Source organism: Nelumbo lutea, chromosome 3 (assembly GCF_056320005.1).
Source record: "Nelumbo lutea isolate HS-2025 chromosome 3, American lotus-T2T, whole genome shotgun sequence".
Lineage (NCBI taxonomy): Eukaryota > Viridiplantae > Streptophyta > Magnoliopsida > Proteales > Nelumbonaceae > Nelumbo > Nelumbo lutea.
In genome coordinates, this window is record NC_142686.1 from 75,802,874 (window position 1) to 75,825,289 (window position 22,416).

General features: G+C 38.1%; 1 protein-coding gene across 2 annotated transcripts in view; it reads left to right on the forward strand.

Annotated features, from left to right (window-relative positions):
• Positions 1-22,416, forward strand: part of CPSF30 (cleavage and polyadenylation specificity factor 30) — a 66,408-nt gene that overhangs the window by 25,193 nt on the left and 18,799 nt on the right. For both annotated transcript variants that reach the window (XM_088979989.1, XM_088979990.1), the window contains exons 3-4: positions 16,358-16,524; positions 16,720-16,830. In XM_088979989.1, coding sequence (XP_088836115.1) covers positions 16,358-16,524; positions 16,720-16,830 — 278 coding nt within the window. The remainder of the gene's footprint in view (positions 1-16,357; positions 16,525-16,719; positions 16,831-22,416) is intronic.

Here is a 22,416-nt window from a genome sequence, read left to right on the forward strand (position 1 = left end):
TCACAACTAAATCAGAAAACTCAAACAACTTCACAATTAATCACCTGTGACGCGAACAAAACGAGCCTAACCTAGTGGAAATAGGACCCTAATCTTCCCCTTCAAACACCTCCTCCTAACCATTAGCAAGGCCCCTTGGGATTTGCTTATTAAGGAGGAAGAGCTTTTATAATCCTCAAGGGCAGTACCTCAGCTAAAATTTTGTATATCCAAGCTAATTGGTCCAAAGTCCTTAGGGTGAAAAGCATCAATCTTCTTAGGGATTAAAGCCAGAATGGTAGCATTGACTCCTAGGCTTACTATGTGATTATCTACAAACTCTCTAAATACCTCACAAAGGCCATCTTTCGGAATCTCCCAATAATCTTGACAGAAGGCCATTGTAAAACCATTTGGGCCCGTTGCCTTAGACCTATCCATCAAAAACACTACCTTTTTAATCTCCTCCTCTTCAAAACTTCGTTTGAACCAGCATGCCTTTTCATCTCCCAAACTTGACCACTCCAACCCTTCCAAAGGTAACCTCTCATTCAAAGGTCTTCCATAAAAAAATTTGAAATGATTAGCAAAGGTTTTAGCTATTTCCTCTTGGTATGAAAATATCTCCCTTTCCATTTTTAATTTGTCTACAAAGCTCTTTCATTGTCCATTTGCCAAGTCATGGAAAAATTTGGTGTTCCCATCACCTTCCTTAATCCACTGATGCCTTGATTTCTGCTTCCAACAAATCTCCTCCCTTAGCAACACATCTTCCAGGTCTTTTTTCAATCGCCTCCTCTGCTCTCTATCTTGTTCATCCAACAATCCTTAGGATTCCTTCTTGCTTGGTTCTTTAATTTGAGTGATAAGGTTCAACTTTTGTTCCTCCAATCTTCTGAAATGATATCTATTCCACTCCTTCAATTTAAATGTTAGCCTCTGCAACTTCTTTTGGAATCTCACTCCCTTCCATTTGACCCCCTTAACTCTTCAATGCACCACTCCTTCACTTTAACTACATGTTTTGAAATCTAAAGGGTCTAGGACCATTGGCAAAGGATTCTACACCTATCTTAATTGGACAATGATCTGATGTGACCCTAGGCAAAGCTCTAGAAACTAGTTTGCCCTAATGATTTTTTCAAGCTAAGTTGAAGAGGAACCTATCCAACTTTGAGCATAAAGGAAATTCCTAGGCGTTTGACCAAGTGAACCTATTATGCAATAGAGGGATTTCCTTTTAATTCACATTTAGGCTGATTTAGCTATGGAGTCATTAAATTTTCTCATGCTTGTTATAATTGACTTTTGGGAGTTACTAGTTTCGTCTGAAAACCTTATTACATTAAATTCCCCTCCCACACACCACGGACCATCCCATACACTTTTAATTGCAAAGAACTCCTCCCACATTTCATTTCTCTCTCTCTCTCTCTGTAGGAATTAGGGCCATAAAAATTAGTTAATACCCAAATAAAGCCATCCTTCACATTCTTGAATTTGATAGATGCAAAGAATCTCCCGTTAGTTCATCCACAGGTTCCACTACCTCATCCTTTCAAACCCACACAATTCCCACTGAAGCTCCCCAGGACGGAGCTGATGACTAACTTACGCCCTTGGATCTCGAAAAGCTTCTGATCGACCTTGCATTGCTAAGACAATTTTGTTTCTTGTAGCATCACAATGTTAGGTTTTTCCTCCTAAGTAGGTCCTTTATTACCCTTCTCTTCCATGCACTCCCCAAACCTCTTACATTATGGCTTAATAATTTTATCATTACTTGTCAAGATCCTTCTCTCACCCGTCTCCTCTCCTTACCTAGAATTCTTCTTCTTGTCTCCCCTTCCACTATACTCTACAACAAATCACAAGTATTAATATGCATGAAAAACTTTGTAGCAAAAACACTTATTTTTATGGGGATAAGGAAACATCACATTCCTTTCATAGGAAAGGAAGGAGAAGTAGTTGCTACAAAAGAAGTGAAAAAAGATTTGTAAGGAAAAATCAATAGGATTAAGGGACCACGCACGATCATCCCTTATGGAGTCATCAAAAAGTAAACTACCCAAAAGGCTCAAGAAGTTAGACATAAAGGAAATTTTAGACTCTCTAAAGTTCCTTGTTGAACCCAAATTCCAATTGGGCCCAAGAGAGGAAAGATGAAACTAGATGAACTCAAACGTAGGCTTTTCTTTAAGGTTGGAGAGAACAAACAAAGAATGGAACACATCTTTCAAAGGAGACTCCCCAATCCAAACATCTTCCCAAACTCCACTCCAATTACTAGAGGCCAAGTCATACCTGATATGATTAAGAAACAAAGGAAATATACCATGTATGTCTTTCCATGGTGCAACAAGGTTAGCTTTATGCAGAACACTAGTATCCAACCATTCTTTGATAGCCCATGAATACTAGTCGCCAGTTTATGCCAACGCTTCTCATTTTCCAATGGGAAACACCAAAGCCACTTACCCAAGAGAGATATGTTCTTTTTGTTGAGATTGCCAATTCCCAACTCACTCTCCTCTTCCTTTTAGTCACTTTATTCCATCTCACCAAATGATCTTTTTTCCCTTCCCCCAGATCTCATAGGAAATCCTTCATTAGCTTCTCAATTCTTTTCACAATTACCTAAGGCATCCTGAACACAAACATGTGATAGACAGGGAGGTTACCTAAAGTGGATTTAATCAGAGTTAACCTTCCTCCAATGGAGATATAGTGCCTTTTCCAACCATCTAGTCTCCACTCTATTCTTTTCACCACTGAAGTCCAAAAGCTAACAGATCTAGGGTTGTCACCTAGAGGTAACCCTAAGTATCTTCAGGACACTCCCCACGTTTACACTAGAAAGCCTTTGCCATTGATCTTAACTCTTGTTCTAGAATGACTCCTGCCAACTCACTCTTTTTCCAATTGACCTTTAAGTTGGACATTCTTTTTGAAATAGGTTCACCACCAATTTTAGATTTTCAAACTCAAGTGCTCCCTTATCACAAAAAGATCAAAATATCATCTGCAAACTAAATATGTGTTATTGTTACTACAGTCCAACCAACAATTGCAATCGATTAGCTTTAGAGATCAATCTACTAAGAACATCAGCCACCAGAGTAAAAAGAAAGGGGGGGGGGGAGCAGATCTCTTTGCCTAAGGCCTCTAATAGCCCGCAAAAAATCTTTCACCAATTCATGAACAATGATTGAAAAGTGGCATGTTTGTAAACACCCCTTGTTCCGTTTAACCATAATTTTCCAAACTCACAACTTCTCAAAATGTTAATTAGAAACTCCCAATCCACAAGATCATAACCTTTCTTTTCCTTCTTTTTTGTTGGACACAACTTTCTTTTAAGAGTGAATCTGCATCTTGTGCTTCTCTCTTGGATACTTGAAATGACCTATCTTTTGATTAATCAATTAACACATCAATTATCAAAAAAAGACCATAAGCTTTCTCCAAATCTAACATAATTACCACTATCTTTTTCCTTGATCTTTTTTGGGCCTCTACACATTCATTCGCTATAAGAATCTTATCCACAATTTGTCTATCTTGATTCTCGAGTGAAGGTCCCCTAATATTGGGTGATAATTGAGGGGAGCACTTTTTTTGATGATCAAGGACAACACCTTTGCAATTTATTTATAAATGTTAGTAACCAAATTAATTGGTTTGAAATCTTCTAGGTGGCTAACATCAATCTTTTTTGGCACCGGAGAAATAAATGTAGATTTTCATTCTTGGATTTTTTATTTTCCTCCTATGAAATTCCTTATACACTTTAATCAGGTCTACCCTTATGATATCCCAACAGTGTTGATAAAATGTCATTGTAAAATCATTAGGTCTTGTTAGTGATTTAAAAGGCACGCCTAGGTGCATAGGCAAGGCACATTTTAGTGTAGGCGCCTTGCCCAGGTCCTAGGTGCAGCCCTTTCAAAAGGCGCACGCCTGGTGCGCCTTGTGTGCCTTGTGCTTTAGCCTTATTTGGTAATGTTGTTCTTTCATTCATCCTAATAAGATATCTTCTTAAAAAGTAATTAAAACTATAAAATCATTATTTTTTGTGTGTGAACCAAGAATTTAGGACCTAACGTGGTGGCATAGAGGTGGCTCGTAGAATCAGGAATGTAATATGTTTTTCATCACATTAGCTACTCGAAGTAATGCAATTGAGAAAAAAAAAAGAGATTATGGGTTTTATATGCTTGAAAGTGTTTTATATATTTGATTTTATTTTTAAATTCTCATTTAAATATGCTTTACATGTTATATTTATGTATTTTATTTTTAGATAATAGGTTTTTTAAAACATTTATTTTAAAATTTAAGTTTATATTTTTATTAATATTATGTTTAATATTTTTTTGATTTTTTTGCCTTTTTTTGATTTTTTAGTTTTTCTTTTAAATTTATGCACCTTGCTTAAAAAGGCGCACACCTCACCTTGCGCCTTGCACCTCAGGCACAAATTGACCCCTGTGCCTTTTTTTGCGCTTTATGCTTTTAAAACACTAGGTCCTATAGCCTTAGATTAAAATACATAAACGTAATATGTAAAACATATTCAAATGAAAACGTAAAAATAAAATCAAATGTAATATATAAAACACATTCAAGCATGTTAAAATATTCAATCATTTTATTCTTTTCCTAATTGCATTATGACTCATGTGATGTCAAGCATTCTACACTCCTGATTCTATGAGTTGTATTTGTACCAAGGCTCTTCCGGCAAGCCTAAACAAGTCCATGCATGATTGTCTTCCTTGTATACTGGTCTAATGACATTAGTTGAGGTTTAGTTGCCACAGGACTTCTCTATGAAGGATTTAGGTGAAGCATCCTACATCTTAGGAATTAAAGTCTATACAGATGGATCCAGGAGGTTGCTTGGCCTATCTTAATCAATGTACATAGAGAAAGTGTTGAAGAGGCTCAACATGGAGAATTCCAAGAGGGGGTTATACTCTTTAGGCATGGAATTCACCTCTCCAAGGAGATGAGACCTAAGACTCATGAAGAGAGAGAACAGATGAGCAGAATCCCATATGCATCTGCCATGGGAAGTCTCATATATGCTATGCTATGTCTGAGACCCAATACTGCACATGCTATAAGTGTTACTAGCATATATCAAATCGAATCAAGGTTTAGAACACTGGATCACAATTAAGAACATTCTTAAGTTGAGGACTAAGGATTTATTCTTGGTTTATGGAGGAGAGGAGCTAAAGCTTGAAGGCTTCATTGATTCTGACCTCCAATCAGATGTTGACGATAGAAAGTCTACATCAAGGTTCATACTCACTTGCAATGGTGGTGTCGTCAGTTGGAAGAGTTCCAAGCAGAGTACTATAGTTGATTTGTCCACTAAAGATGAGTACATAGCTGCATTAGATCTGACGAAGGAAGGTGTTTGGATCAAGAAGTTTGTTGCAGAGCTTGGAGTGGTCCCTGCCATAGATTCAGCCTTGTTGCTGTATTGCGATAACAATGGGGCAATGGCCTAAGCAAAGGGGCCAAGGTCTCATCAGAAGTCCAAACACAGAGAGGTGTTACCACGTCATCAGAGAGATCATTGGCAGAGATGTGGTTGTGCAGAAAGTAGTATCTGCAAACATTGCAGATCCACTAACTAAAGCTTTAATGCAACAACAGTTGGAGCGTTATCTTGAGAAGGCGGGTATGAGATACATGGCAGATTGGCTTTAGTGCAAGTGGGAGATTGTTTGTTGTATGCCCTAAAACCAATCACGTCACACTGTAAAGGGCGATATTGTACTATTCATATTTACATTTAATAATATCCTTGGGCATTTTTTCCATCCATTTTGATAGCCCTTATGTTTACATGAATAGTCCATAGTTTCTTTGTCAAGCAAATGTATTATGTTAAGAATTTGAGATATGTTTTCTCTTGGTACAAAGATCCTAAAATGGTTCCTAATATGACTATCAAGATGGCTTTGATAGTCCGGATAGACTGGCACATATTTTGCTTGCCTTATGGGGTGATGATGTGGAGACACTAAAGCAAATATGTGGGTGCTTATTAGAGAACAAGTTCACTAAGCATGAGTATGACCGATAATGGAACAACTACATGGAATCATTAGTCAATAACTGTTTCTGTCTTCCTAGTCATATAGATAATCTTTAGACTTGAGGCATCATGGATATCTTGTTTATGAGGCATTGCAGTTTGATGGTGTAAATACTTATGCCCCAACCAAGGGACTTAAATATGTAATGCAGAGCCTGTTATCTAGTTTGATAGATGGCTCCTGTTTTGTTTTATTTGTTCTCGGGTGCTGTCTTATCACCCTGTTTTTGTAGTTTCTTTTCTGTTAATAAAATTTTTGTTATTTACTTAATAGTGTTTTATGCATGGAGGTATGTGGATGCACAGCAAGTAATCTCTGAGTCTCCATGAGGAGAGAGAATGTCCCATGTGGCTGAAATTGCTGAGACTCAGGAAGTCCTTGACCAAGGCAATATAATATATGAAAAGAGTTCTAAGTGTCATCAGTTTAGTGAGACATATGACTGGGCCATTAGGGTTTGAATTATTCTCCATGACCCTTTATTCTCTCAGGACATGTATGATAGAAGGATTTTTGATTGTATGAAAACTGAAGATGGAGGTTCAGACTACCAAATTCAAGCTATTAGGGTAGCCACGACATATTGCTAGGTGTCACTCATGGTTTGTGGAACCCTTGCGAATAATGATTGTTTGTTAACATTCAAGGGAGAATTAAAAGAGTTTTAATTCAATTCAGCTGGAAGGAGTTCCATTTGGATGTTGAAGGAGTTCAACGTCATTTGCCATTGGCTAATAGCATTAAACCTAAGAGATCACACAAATTAAAGGGCAAAGCTCAAACATGGAGGAGGGTGCGTTCATTTAGAGGAGTCTTAATGGAGGGATGCAATTATTAGGGACTTAATTATACTTATGGAAAATTTATTTGATAAATCCTCTCCCAATTAGAAAAGGAGCATAAGCTATATAAGATAAGCAAGGGGTGGCCCTAGGGTTAGAGAACACTTTTATTTGCTAAACCCTAACCCTAAAAGGACTGTTAGCACATTCTTGGAGCTGCCCAACTCTCTCTTCTTTCTCCCCTAGATCGTGATCTACCTGTGAGATTTGGAGACTTTGTTTGCTGCTGCTTCATGTAGATCAATCTTGGAATCCAAAAACTTGCGAGGCTGCAATTAGAATTAAAGTTGCTCTGGATTTGCTTCAAAGAATTTGAATTTGCATAAAAAGTATGCAATTAATTGTTTTAAAATAGGGTTTTGTGCACCACCATGGGCGTGATCTTGGTTGAATCAAGATTCTTGCTAGTTTTATTTTTCTATTGCAATTACTTAGAGAACAACATTAGTAAATACGAGGTTCTTTGGTGGGTGGAGCCCCTGACGCAGCCACTAGGGTTAAGAAAAAGAAAAATGTGCTAATTTTAAAGACACATGCCTGGGATGAAGTGCAAAGTGCACTAGGTACGTGCCTTTTGAAAATGCCGTGCCTGGGGCCTTAAGCCACTGCACCCACCATATCTCTTATCATGGAAATCTTCCTCGTTTTTCCTAACATTTTCCAGTTCCCTTCAGCTTCCTTGTATATTCTCTCAACCATCCCAAGATTCTTCTCTTTTTGAGAACCATCATTATACTTTATACACATACCTTGTGATAGACCAGACATCCCAAACACTTTATACCATTATCACCCATTGTAGGTCTGGTTTGTACCTATGGGCCTCGAGTGGGGGTTCTGTTTTGTTTTGGGTGCTGGATTTTTTTATTTTTTATTTATTTTTTCTGTTTTCAGGTTTCTTTTGCTGTTTCATGTTGGTGCTTTTTGCTTGTTTTGGGGCTTGGTTGACGAGGTTATTGGATTTTTGGTGGTTTGGCATACAAATGTGTTAAGCTTTAGTCGGTTGTCCTTTGGGTGTTTTCATTTCATTCGGGTGATTGCTAATCACCTTTCCTTGTATCCCGTTTTTTCCTATTTTAAATGTTTTCTCTTGAAAGCCTTGAGTCCTTTTTGATGTTTTTCAATGTTTTCTCTTGAAAGCCTAGAGTCCTTTTTTACATAGAGCATCGACTTGGATACGATGACAAACTCTCAGGCTATTACACGGGTCTGACTGGTTACTCAAAAGAGCCCATGAACTGCTTGGCCCAATGCCATTAGTAGAAACCTGCTGAATTAAAAAAAATATGAAAGAAGGTAGTTTCTTGAAGAGAGAAGGGAGAAGGAGAAGAAGAGAAGTTGAAAGAAAAGAGAGCAATAATCTGGCCGCCCCCCTTCACTTATTATTTATACTAAAATAATAGAACAATACAAAGACAACTATGCCTTTATAGGGCGGCAAAACATAAAACAGCATATATAAAACTCAAAAAACATAATAAAATTTGGACTCACATAACTATTGTGGTCCCCACCTCCTATCTAACAACTAACATAAAACATCTACTCAGAAAAACATCATAAAACTAATTAATTTTCAACACTCCCCCTCAAGTTGGGAGTAAATGTCACACATTCCCAACTTGCATAGATCATGTTCAAGCTTGTTCCTTGCCACCCCTTTAGTAAGAACATCAGTCAGCTGCAACTTTGAAGAGACATAAGGCAAACACACTTCTCCGGTTGTTACCCTTTCTCTTATAAGGTGTCTATCACTTTCAATGTGTTTTGTCCTATCATGCTAAATTGGATTGTGGGCAATATTGATTGTAGCCTGATTGTCACAGTATAACGTCATAGGTTCCTCTGCTTTCACCCCGATCTCACTCAAAAGAGATCTAACCCAAAGAAGTTCTGAGATACCAGCCATGGATCTATACTCAGCCTCTGCACTTGACCTTGCCACAACTGCCTGCTTCTTACTCTTCCAGGAGATCAAGTTTCCACCTACTAAGGTACACACTCCTGATGTAAACCTCCTGTCATCTAAGCATCCTGCCTAGTCTGCATCCGTATAGGATTCTAGCTTCAGATTCTCATGATTTGAGAAAAGAATGCCTCTACTAAGGTGCTTTTTCAGATATGCAAGTATTCTCTTAATAGCTTCCTAGTACTGAATCCGATGTGCATGCATGTACTGACTCACAACATTGACAACATAAGAAATATCTGGTCGTGTCATACACAAATATAGCAGTCGGCCCACCATTCTTTGATATCTCCCCACATCCTTTACTAATTCACCATCCACACCATTAATCCTGTGATTTTGATCAATAGGAGTATCTGCTAGTTTGGTCTCCAGCTTCCTAGTCTCTCGCAGTAGGTCAAGTACATACTTTCTCTGTAAAATGAAGATCCCATGCTTGGATCTTGCAACTTCAATCCCTAAGAAGTATTTGAGCTTACCAAGATCTTTGATCTCAAATTCTTTCTGCAATGATTTTTTGAGATCATCAATCTCCTCTAGATCATTTCCTGTCAGCACTATATCATCCACATACACAATCAGAATTGACAGCAAAGCATTTCTCCTCTTCACAAAGAGGGTGTGATCAGACTGTGTTTGTGTGTATCCAAAACGGATGAGTGCCCCTCTGAACCTGTCAAACCAAGCCCTAGATGACTATTTCAGTCCATATAAAGATTTTCTGAGTCTGCACACCTTTCCTTTACCAACAATTTCATAAAAGCCTACTGGAATGTCCATATATACCTCCTTCTGTAAGTCACCATTGAGGAAAACATTTTTGACGTCAAGCTGGAACAAGGGCCATGAATAGGTGGCTACTAGAGATAAAAGAATACGAACTGAACTCATCTTAGCTATTGGCGCAAAGGTTTCCAGATAATCAACACCATAGGTCTGAGTATACCCTTCTGCTACCAATCTTGCCTTGTACCTCTCTATCTTGCCATCGGCCTTGTACTTCACTATGAATACCCATCGACATCCGACTGTCTCTCTGTCTGGGGGGGATCAACTATATCCCAAGTTTGGTTTTTGACCAAAGCATCCATCTCATCTTGCACGACTGTTTTCCACTCAGGTTTGGAGAGAGCCTTAGTAACATTCCTGGGTATAGACACAAAATCCAGGGAAGAAAGAAAAGCACGGTATGAGGGTGATAAGGCATTGTAGGAAAGGGGGTGTGAAATGCAGTGGATTGTATACTTTCTCTTCCCCTTACGAGGTGTAGTGGGAGGATCAATGTCAGTGGGATCAGTTGCAACAATGGTGTTAGGGACAGAAACATTATCATAAGAAAACATAACAGGCTCAAGAGGAATACCTGGAACTGTATCTGCCGAATCTGGAGTTTCAGAAGGACTGACAGAGAGTGGTGTGGCTCGAGGATGTGTGGAGTCAACCATCATCTGCCAGCGCTGATATTGCTGCGAGGCTGCCCGTAGAGGCTCAGGCAATGAAACTGTGGGTGCAGGTGCTGGTTGAACCGATGCTGGCTGAATCAATGCTGGCTGAACTAATGGAGGTACCATAGAAACAGGAAGAGGAACAGAAGTTCTCCTCCCCAAAACTCTTCCCCTGAGGAGAAGTACTCGAGAAGAAGTACGTGGATTCAAAAAAAAGGTAACATCCATAGTGACAAATATGTTCCTCGACACTGGGTCATAACAACAATACCCCTTTTGGTTATGAGCATACTCAAGAAAAATACATTTCTTGGCCTTATGATCCAATTTCTTGCGATGAGGGCCAAGAATGTGAACAAAAGAAACACAGCCAAAAACCCTCAAAGGTATATGAAATATCTCTCCATCTGGAAAAATGAGGCTAAATGGCACCTTAAACCCCAAAGTCTGTGAAGGAACACGGTTAATCACATGTACGGCTGTAAGAACTGCATCTCCCCAGAACTACACAGGAACTGAAGCACACACCATAAGACTCCTTGCCACTTCCACAATGTGTCTATTTTTCCTCTCAGTAACTTCATTCTATTGTGGTGTATATGCACAACTGCTCTGATGAACTACACCATGTTCTAAGAGATACGTGGTTAGGTCATTCTCAAAGTACTCTTTGGCATTATCTGATCTAAAAACCTTAGTTCTCACTCCAAATTGTGTGAGAACCATCTAGTAGAATTGTCGTACTAAGTTAGGAACCTCATCACGTGATTTCATCAAATATATCAAAGAATATCATGTATAATCATCCAAATCCTCCCATGGAAGTGATTTGATATGGCCCCCATACATCAGTGTGAACAATATTAAAAGCAGAAGTACTTCTTTTGTTACTTGGTTTAAAAGACTGTCTACAATGCTTTCCTAACTGACAACTCTCACACTCCAAAGTAGATAATTGAACAGACTCAAGCAATTTTGGGAAAAGACATTTCAAAGAACTAAAAAAAAGATGTCCCAAGCGATTGTGCCAAAGCATAATCTGGTTTACTGACTCTGACCTACTAATACTACTGTTGCTAACATGATGGCCCTGATGTCTCGGAATCTCATCCAGAAGGTAGACTCCATTCACCTCACGACCACTCCCAATCTTCTTTGACTCCAGATCCTGCAAAACACAATTACTAGGAAGAAAGGTCACAGAACAATTCAAGTTTTTTGTCAAAGAACTAAGAGACGATAGGTTGGTATGAAGTCTAGGGACATGTAAAACAGAAGACATAGTTATATCATTGGTCACTCTAAGTGCCCCCTTCCCAGCAATGGGCATATGTGAACCATCTGCTGTAGAGACTGTCTCTACCAGAGCACAACTGATAGGAACTGAAAATGGTAGGGGCATTAGTCACATGCTCAGATGCTCCTGAGTCTATAATCCAGGGAGGTCCCTCCTTACCTGAAGTGGATGCAAGATTCGCAGTTGCATATGAACTACCCTTATGTGCAATGGAAGTGTTGCAGTTGGCTCCTGCATTCTGCTGTCCATCTGGAAGGCTAGAGCTGGGTGAACCTTTCTTACGCATAAGCTGTCCAAACCTCTCCAATTCTGTTCTCACTACTGCTACTGCAATGGATTCCCAATCGGTTGGGATAGAGGGGCTGAAGAGTCTCCTGTAGTGGCTACATTTGCATTTCCCTTTTTGTTTCTTATCCAAGCAGGCATAAGATTTGGATGAAGCTTCCAACAAGTGTCCCTGGTATGCTTAGGCTTCTTGCAATAATCACACACCAAGTCCTTATCTTCCCTTCTAGTCTCACTACTCCCTTGTCTCCATTCAGCTTATGTTTTGTTGTGTCAACCATAGCCGATTGGTCAATCCTAGGCTGTCTCAGCCTTACATTCCTCCTACTCTCCTCTCCAGAGGCAAAAGCATAGGCTTGAGAGAGTGTCACACCCTCCCTAGAAAGAATTTGCTACCTAGCAATGTCAAATTCAGGGTTCAGCCCTGCCAAGAACTCAAAAACCCTATTCCTCTCTACCAGTTTGTGATAAGTTGCTGCATCATTTACACTTTTCCATACCACAGTTTCTAAGTGATCTTTTCCTGACATAGGGTTTTTAGCACGGAGAAATACACAACAAGAGGTTTTTCTCTCTGTTTCATACTTATCACCTGATTTCTTAATTGATAGGCTCTGGCTTCATTTTGCTTCTGAGAGTAGGTTTCAGTCACCCCATCCCAAATCTCCTTAGCAGTATTAGCCCATAGGAAATTTTGTGCAATATGAGGTAACATAGAATTACACAGCCAAGACATTACCATGTAATTCTCTTGCACCCATTGGGAAGAGTCTGTATCAGGTTTCTTCTCCTCCCCAGTGAGATACCCTAATTTTCCACGGGCACCAATAGCCATCTTAGCTGATTGTGCTCACTCCAAATAATTTGTACCATCAAGTTTTATTGTAGTAATGATGTATCTTATGACATTTAATGTAAATGAATAAAGTACATATTTGATTCATATTATTATGGTGTGTTTCTGTGTAATACCCTTAAACTGGACACATATGAGACTCGTGTTAGTTTAGAATCTTCACAGCCGTTGGATAGATCTGGGGAGATTTATCCTGCTAACGCTGACACTGATGTGTCGCCAAGTTGGTTGGGGTGGCTTGTCTCAACTGCCAGGGTGAGACCTGAGGTACATGCAGTGTGGGTTTTCTTGAAACCCTGAACCGGACCAGAATTCCAATATTGCCCTGGACCTTGGAGATAGATGGGCAAGACTGGAATGTTACACCTGACCCCTAGACTCGATTATGATATTGCACTAGGTGTCGGATTGGGCTGTCTTTGATATGCCAATCAGTGAGATCCTTAGAGGGGGTCAAAACCTGGGTATGTTGGGACAGTTTGAGAATTCGTTTGAGTGGGTGATCATAGTGACAGGATCAGCCCCTTTGTCGGACAAAGTGAATGATCGGGGATGCACTCTCTCTGATGGAAACCAAAGTTGTCGGCAACCGATTTCAATAGTTGTAATTTGTTTTGCAAAATATATTTATATAGAGATATACATATATATATATATATATATTACGGTTTCAAAATGTTTGCAAAATGTTTTAATTCTTGGGATCCATGTGAGTAGAGAGTGCAACATTGTTCCTTGCAGTCGAAGGAGAGGTCCTCTCTTGTCGGGCAGTGTTTGATCATTATGGGTTGAGAGGTTAAGTGTAAGACCATTGAGGGTAATACCTGATGGGCTAGTCTTGCATCTGCTCACAGTCCTTGGTTTTTTATAAGGTGGCTTGACCCAAATACCATTTAGTATAATTGTTGGGCCCATTAAGAGCCCATGGTGATGGGATCAGGGGTTCACTGTCACCTACAGTGAATTCGGCCAGGCCTTGTAATAGAGGCTGGGCTGAACCTATGTGGCTAATGTGTAGATCAATGTTTGGGTCCCACGCCATACAAGGATACCCAACTGGGCAGCAGTTTGGAGGATAAGTGAGCACATGGACTTAATGGGCCTAAAGCCCAATTCGAACTGGTTTAATAAGATTAATTAAAGAGGGGCGGTTCTGGGATTTAGACCAACAGATAGGATAAGGGCCCTTCCCTATCCACACAGAGAGTCCAGATCCAAATAGAGATTTGGATTAGGAAACTCCTAATCAGATTAGGAGGGTGATCTTTATCTGTAGATAAGATAAGGGATTATCCTTATCTCTTAAAGAGAGTCTGGATCCAAATACAAGATTTGGATTAGGAAACTCCTAATGAGATTAGGAGAACCTCTCTTTAAGACTATAAATAGCGGAGGAGGGCGAACCCCAGTTCATCCTCAGTCTTACTGATACAAGAGAGAAGACAACTGCAGTTGGACTGACGCCATCTTCTGCTCTTGCCTCCTCCTATTGCTGTCGCAATTGCCAGTTTGATCTCCACCTATAGGAGTGATCAAGAAAGGCTCTTGATATTAGTTTTTGGTGAAAAACTGATATGAAGTCGTGCTCATTCACCCTCCATCGAATTCTTGCTGAAGTACCACTTGCTAATTTTGCTCCACCCTACTGCTACTCTGTATCGGGTATATCCCTCTCCTACCTTTTGGTTTTAGATCTGGTCTGGTTTAGGGCTCAAGATTGATCATTGAAAATGCAGTTTTCTAAAACAGGGAATGTGATTCCCATATGGGAGAGTGAAATTTATGAAATTTCGCCCTACCTACCTGCAGGGTTCAGCTATCCATATGATGGATCTCTCATCCTTTCAGCCAGACCCAAAAATATCACTACTACCTTCAACACACACAGAAACCAACCCTCTTGGAAGAAGAAAACCCTAGCTGGAGGGAAATCTCTCTCCTCCCCATGCCACCCAACAGAGAGAAAAGTGAATCGATCACTCCGGGAGGCCTAGAAAATTTCAGAAATGAAACCGCCCTCTTCTGAAAATCAAAAGAAAACTAACAATACCTGAACGCCCAAGATCAGATAAAAAACAAAGAGTCCAACTTTTTTGGGACTCTTCCCCGTACTCCAGTTCTTCCTGATTTTGATGCCGAACAGTAGATCACCTTCCTGATGTCTAGATCCCACCAAAAACTCCAAGAACTGGGCAATCTATAGTAGATCGATCAGCCCTTTACTACTTCACGCAGTCGGTTGATCTAGGTCTGCATGAGAATGCTTCAAGAAACCCTAGCCGATGCTCTGATACCAAGTAGAAATCTGCTGAATTAAAAAAATATGAAAGAAAGTAGTTTCTTGAAGAGAGAAGGAAGGGAGGGAGAAAGAGAAGAAGAGAAGAAGAGAAGTTGAAAGAAAAGAGAGCAATAATCTGGTCGCCCCCTTCACTTATTATTTATACTAAAATAATAGAACAGTACAAAGACAACTATGCCCTTATAGGGTGGCAAAACCCAAAACAGCATATATAACACTGAAAAAACATAATAAAATTTGGACTCACATAACTACTGTGGTCCCAACCTCCTATCTAACAAATAACATAAAACATCTACTCAGAAAAACATCATAAAACTAATTAATTTTCAACACCATCTCTAAGAAAACTTGGCCCTCCCCTTTTACTCCCCTTTATTTTATTTTTAATCTCTTCTCCTCTTTGGTAAAAAACACTTGTTTTGTCAACATATAAACAGTTAACTATTTATTGCCATTTTTATTGAGGTTATATTATAAAAAATGAAGTTCCTAGTTGTTATTAACTTAGGCAATTATGGATTTATAATTGGGTCAGACACAATTATCCTGATTAATAATTGGTTCAGTTCTGGGTCTATTTTATAGAATTGGTTAATAAGTGGTCTATTTTGAAAAGGGGATTTTACTCATTAATGCTCCTAGCTATCTGAGGTCACTGGATATAGACCTAAACTATTGCATTTTCTTTTACACAATGTGGCTGCTGTCAGATTTGAACCCTGCATTATGAGTTTGTATGTATGTTCAAATATGTAACTAATAACTTTTTTTTGATGAGTAATACACAACTAATAACTTATTTGAGATACACCTGGTAGCAATGCACATTGGAAGCATAGAGACAACATCAGGAAGGTGCTCAAAATGCTTGAAGGATTGACAACTATACAATGGGTTGACAGGTTTGCAAATGGCCTAGCAGATGAACTAGCTAGGTAGGGTAACCATAGATCAAATGTTTAGGGGATTATTGGTAAAAGAAAAATGTATAGGGGGTTGGTTTTCAAGGAGGGAAGAAACTTGTAAAGGGTAGGTAGGATGGGTCCTAGTCTACATAAGTGATAAGTGGGGTGTCTCAGGACATACATATATCCTGTGTACATTGTAACATATCTTTTATTTCTTTCTACTTTCAATAAATTGATCTTTTGTGGTTGCTGATAAAAAAGAAAACTTATTTGAGGTACATAGTAGAAGCATTAACCACATAGTGAGCCTCCAATCTAACATTGTTCTATGCTGCTTCCTTTTATGATATGAAACCTAGGTATTTCATTGTTAAAAGTTGCAATCGCGAAAATTTGGAACTATCTGTACAGCAAGGAGTATGGGCAACTCAAAGGAGCAATGAGGCTAAACTAAATGAAGCCTTTGATTCTGTGGAGAATGTGATTTTGATCTTTTCAGTCAACCGAACTCGTCATTTCCAGGTACCTATTGAATTTAAGATCCCATATCTGTATATGTTGTGGAAAATGTTTTCAAAATTTAACATGATTTTCTGTTTACAGATATTGACATTGGCTGAAGTTTGTATGGTTTACTTATGAGTTCTCTAATTTGACAACCCCTAAATTCTGTTTGAGGTGGAAAGAGTTGTAAAATTCTATATTGTTGTCTTTTAGGGTTGTGCAAAGATGACATCAAAAATTGGTGGATCTATTGGAGGAGGAAACTGGAAATATGCACATGGAACTGCACACTATGGACGCAATTTCTCTGTCAAATGGTTGAAGGTATATCATATTTAAAGGTTTTGTCAAATGTACTTTCTATATATCTTTTTTTTTTAAATAAAAGGTAATTTAATTGTTATTCAATTGGAGGTGAGATAATTGGCTCATAAGACAGAGAGGCTAGCTCCTTAGCCCATAAAATGAACACCTCATTCAAATGGGGTAGGATATCAACCGATGTACTAACAAAAATTATCTGGCAAGTGAAGAGGTAAATCAGGCTTCTTTTCCTTGGGGGCTTAGCCTCCCAGGGTAGACTAATTGGTGTTTGGCATTTTCGCTCAGATTTCGTTCTTTGTTGGAGAGTACACTGTGGTACCTTATGGAAAATGTATTTTAATTGATGTGCTTGGATCTGTTACCAATAAGAAAGAAGTAACTTAGTTTTATATAATATAGATAAGTGGGTTGCTATACTTAGAATTTTTATAGCTTTCCAAAAGATGTATAAAGAGTGGTGTACATGGGAGGATCCATGGTGACACCCAAAAAAAGGTCCAATTCACGATCAGAAAAAAACCTAAGTTGGGATATGTTCATGCTAATACAACAAGGCCCAAGACATTTGTTATTGAAGCAATGTCTCTTGTGATCCACTTAATTTGGACTAGGATGTGCTTGTTTCCCTTATTTCCTAGGGTAGTAAGCAAGCTTCCAAGAGCATTGGGAAATTCTTTTCCTCCTCCACCTGACATTTTAATTGTTAATCTTCCTACATGCTGCTTTACAGAATGCATACACGCATGCCAAACTGTACAATGGAATATTAGAGGTTTCAACAGGGTAATAAATAAGCTGTGGGATTATAGGTTATTTTCTATAAAAAATGCTTTATCTGATAATAAGCTACAGTGGTGAGATTTCCCATTATGACAGTTCAGATCTTGGGGAGTTGAGTAAGCATTTGAAGAGAAAGCCAACAATTCTGCATAGTGAGAATTAATGGCTCTACTTGTGGATATGTGGGATTAGAATTCCCAAAAGAAAGTTCTAGGTTTGTGGAAAATTAAGAGAAAAGAGTCACACCTAAGTTAGAGAGAAATTTGGAAAGCTTTAAAAGTAAGTTCATTTTACTGAGAAAGGTCAATTTTGGTGACTCCAAAACACTAGGCCTAATCATAGTAGGCCCTGATCAGGGTATAGAGGTGGAAGGGGTTAGGCATCACCTTTGTTCGGGAAAAAATGCTGCTTCTATTTGAACCCAAGAGATTAATAACAATAAAAAACAAGTAATTGAAAGATTAGGAACCAGTTTTCTAAAAATTATAATTGTTTCATCTAAATTTCAATTCCCTTCTATTATCAATCTATTTCTAAGTTGAGCTTGCTTTTCTCCTTTTAGGTTTCCCATCTAATTCTTGGACACCTATTTTCTTCCTTATTTCTCTTCCATATCCTAATGCACACATCTACCACCACTAGTCTATGTTGTCTTGTTAAGTTTTCTCCCGTTATAACTTTGCAATCTTTACACATCATTCATTTTATTCTCCTCATAAGGAAAAAAAAATAACTTTTTGACTTATGTTTGACCCACTTTTAAATGTTATTAAGTTTCATCATTCTTTTGGAGAAAGGTGTTTAAAATTGCCATATTATAAGCTATTGTAAAATCTAATATTGTAGCTCTTGATTCATTTCTCTCCCAAACCCAAATCCTTCATGCACCATATAATATCCTACATTTTGTTTCCCTAGATGCCAATTATGTCTCCTATAAAAATCTTCTCTTCATTTGGTATTTCTTGGATTATTCCTTCTAAGTCTTCCCAAAATTGTGTTTTGAAGTTTTCTTCTATTCCCACTTGAGGTGCATAAGCACTCTAATTATGTTAATGATTTCCTCACCTGAAACAAGGAAGCTCTGAAGGCAAAGAAAGAAGCAAGGAAGCTTTGATAGAGGTAAAAGCATATAGGGCTAGAACCTTGAATCTCTTCTCTGGATTCAAGGTTGATGATTTTTTTTCAGGTCTTGGGGTGCAATTTCTGATTCTTCCTCTAGAAGACAAAAAGCATCTATTGGAGTAGTAAGGGATGAGAAAGGAAGCATACTCATTGTATTCAGGTTGAATTGGGCAAGGCGATATACTCAACTCAGAATTCTTGGTAGTAAGCTTTTGGGGTGGAGAAAGCAAAAGAATTGGGTATTGAAAGACTGATTATTGAAGGTGACTTGAAAACAGTTGCAAGCTGGTTGAAAAAAGGGAGAAGGAATAACTTGGAAATTAAGGAATGACTTCAGACGGTTCAAATGGCTTTCAAAAGAAATGATAGATCAAGTCAATTGGGTTAAGAGATCTGCAAATAACTTGGCAGATGGTCTAGCTAAGCAAGGGGTTTAGAGACAGTCTATGTATTGGGTTCATTTGTAATATTCCTGGATAAATTGTCCCTTTGGTTTGTTGTATCTCTTCACAACTTGTTGTACTACTTTTATTTAAATCTAATGAAATCTTTTCTGTGTTGCTGATAAAAAAAGATTTCCTCACCTGAAACAATTCTAATTAAAATTATTCTAGCCCCAAATCTTTTAACATTTAAAATTTCATTTTTTTAAAATCCTTATCTACAATTATTGCTACACCATTTCTATTATTTACCTCTCCTGTATACAATAATTTGTAGCTATCAATTTCCTTAGCCTTTTTATCCTTGCATTTAGTTTCTTGTAGGCATGCAATATTAACCCTTCTCTTCATAGTATCCTACTAATTCCATAGTTTTTCTTGTTAATGTTCCTACATTCCATGTGGCTAAACGAAGTCGTGTTTATTGAACTATTTTCTCTATCCACTCCCATCCAAAAGGATGTGGGAGCCCTTGCCCATTTGACACCACAACCTAGCACTTATGGGGACCATCCAAGCAAACCCTTGCCCACTTAACACAATGCTCAGGTTAATGTAAAGTGTGTTGTTTCTGGAGAACACCCTAGTATGAGCATGGAAAGACAAATCAGGATCCATTATATCATGAGAGTTTGCCAAAATTTTTAGTGTTGACTGAAACTTGACACATCCTCCTCTGTCCGGGCTTGGGCCAGCAATGTAAGACAAGCTCACATTGGCGGAGTTTTGTGGAGCTTGTATTTATAAAATGTAGATTTTCAAAATTTATTTTGGGATTTTGCATGTCAAAGGCTAAAAAAATCTGGAGCTGTCTGCTGTTTATGATCTTTTGGGCTATTTTTGCTATTTGGAAGGATAGAAATAGAAAAATATTTGAAGAAGAAATACAAAAGAGAAAGGAGAAATTGTGGTTGGAAATAGGAAAGGTGATTATTAGATTGAATTTTACATCCTGAGTTTGTAAATGTCAATATGTTGACTTTAGATCTGCTTTCTGGTCTACATTGGACTATTGGAGATACAATGATCATCTCATTTGTCATTTATAGTGGCTGTTGATTTTTTGGTTTGTTTTGATAAACATTGGGATGGGATGCAGGGTTGCTTCCTTCCATATACCTTGTCACTCCTTCTATCTAAGCTTTGTCTCAACTATATAGGGTCGGGTGCATGAATCCTGTTTCACCATTTCATTCTGTTCCGTGCCGTATCCATCATTAAAGTATAGGTGCTTAAATCATTTCTTAGTGCTTCCACCCAAGTCCTTTTCGGTCACACAACTCCTTCCATCTTTTGTATTGCAGAAATGTGGTCAATTCTTCATGGGGTAAGATAGGTCATTGCCATGAACCCCAGAAACTTGTCTGTTGAAGGGGATTCCAAAGTGGTAGTTGGATAAACAAGGGGAAGTCAAGTGATGTAATTGTACTATTGTTTTGCTGTTTCTGATTTTATACGCTTATGATGTTGGCGGAGGCTAAAAATCCCACTAAGTGTATCTTAACTCATTACTTATTTAAAATCTTTTAATAAAATTCTCAGTTACTCATCAAAAAGAAATCTTCATTTTTTTATAAAAGTTTTTCTTTACTATAAAAAGTAGTTGGCATCTATATTTTCTTGGGGAGTGTGCATACAAAGACATATTGGGGTGGATGAGTAGCAAGAACAGAAACGATAGGATTATAAATAAGTGCATTTGTGGGATCAATGTGCATGGACTGAGAAATTAGCAATACTTTTAGACCCAGACTGGACCATTCAACCAAAATGGGCTTTTGGTTACCTCTTTATTAGAAATGTGACAGCCAAACTTGCCCCATTTAAATTTGTTAATAGGTATTAAACCCTCTAATGTTTATTGTTTTAAGCTTATTGGTGTGAAATTACTCTCTAAGAACTTTTAAAGATAATCTAGATCTGTTTTCAATTTCAACTTTTTTTTTTCTCACTTTTTTATTTGTATGAGTAAATGATTGAACCAGTTGACCTGTTATCCAGTCATCAAAAGAGTTTTATGTCTAATCCAATTCTGACAACATTGGTAATTAATATTACATTGATGTGCATAGTGGTTTTTACTGAATCCATATACTCTCTACTTATGTGTCTCGTATTCCTTTTATGCATTTCTTTTCTTATATAGGTGGTAAATAATAGTTGCAAAAGAATTTAGAATTCATGTGCAGTTCATTTTTCTAATTGATGTAGAAAAATGGTAATAAGAATTTGTGGATAAACTTTTAAGTCTGTTGTTGACATCTATATTCTATTTGGAGTCTATGTACACATGCATGTTGAGGTGGATGAATGGAAGGAACAGAATAATACGGTTAGAAATGAGTACATTTCATGGGAATCTAGCAGTCTTGATAAGTGGTAATTAAGGGAAAGTTAATTTCTGGAGTGGCTGTGTTTATTGCTTAGTCTTCTAGTGAGTAAGGAGGTTGTGTGATCCTCCTTACTCACTAAATTGGTCCTCTAAAAGGCAAAGCAATAATTTGTTCAGTTCAACAACTTCAGTCATTATCAAACACATCTAAATTGGTGATGGTCACATTAGGGGTGCAATGGGGGTTGGGCCAACTTTAATGCAACCCAACTCAACCTGAAAAAATTGGGTCCAGTTAGGTTGGCAAATGCCAACCCAATATAAAGTTGTGTTTGGTTAGAGTTGATGCCTTGGGCAACCTGACCCAACTCAAACTCAATGTATTATGCTTATCTTTTAAATTATGAATGATGTACTGATACACCTGATACACCGGAGTGTATCGGTAGCTGTTTCTTTATTTTCTTTTAGTTTTTTTTTTTTTTTTTTTTTTTTTTTTTTTAAATCTGGTTCAGAGGGGTCAGTTTAAGGTCTGTCCACCCCTTGAACCAGTCGAGCCCCGAAACACCCCCTGTAGGGGCATATCGGGAAGCCCCCGAGTATGATATGTATGGGCCGATACGGCCTGATACGTATATATTTTGAACCTTGGATTTATGTATACAAGTATTGTTTATATGAGTGGGGGGAGGAGAGAGTATGATGACAAAGGATGGTTTACTATAAAATATTACCATAATATGATGTCTGTATCATTGCCATATGTAATATGTTTGCCTGTATGAATATGATAGTGTAATTTATGCATGTTTTTGTAAATTTGGTGGGTGAGGTTCCAAACCCAACCCAACCAACCCGATTTTATAATTGGTTGGGTTTTGGTTGAGAATCTCGGGTTGAGATTGG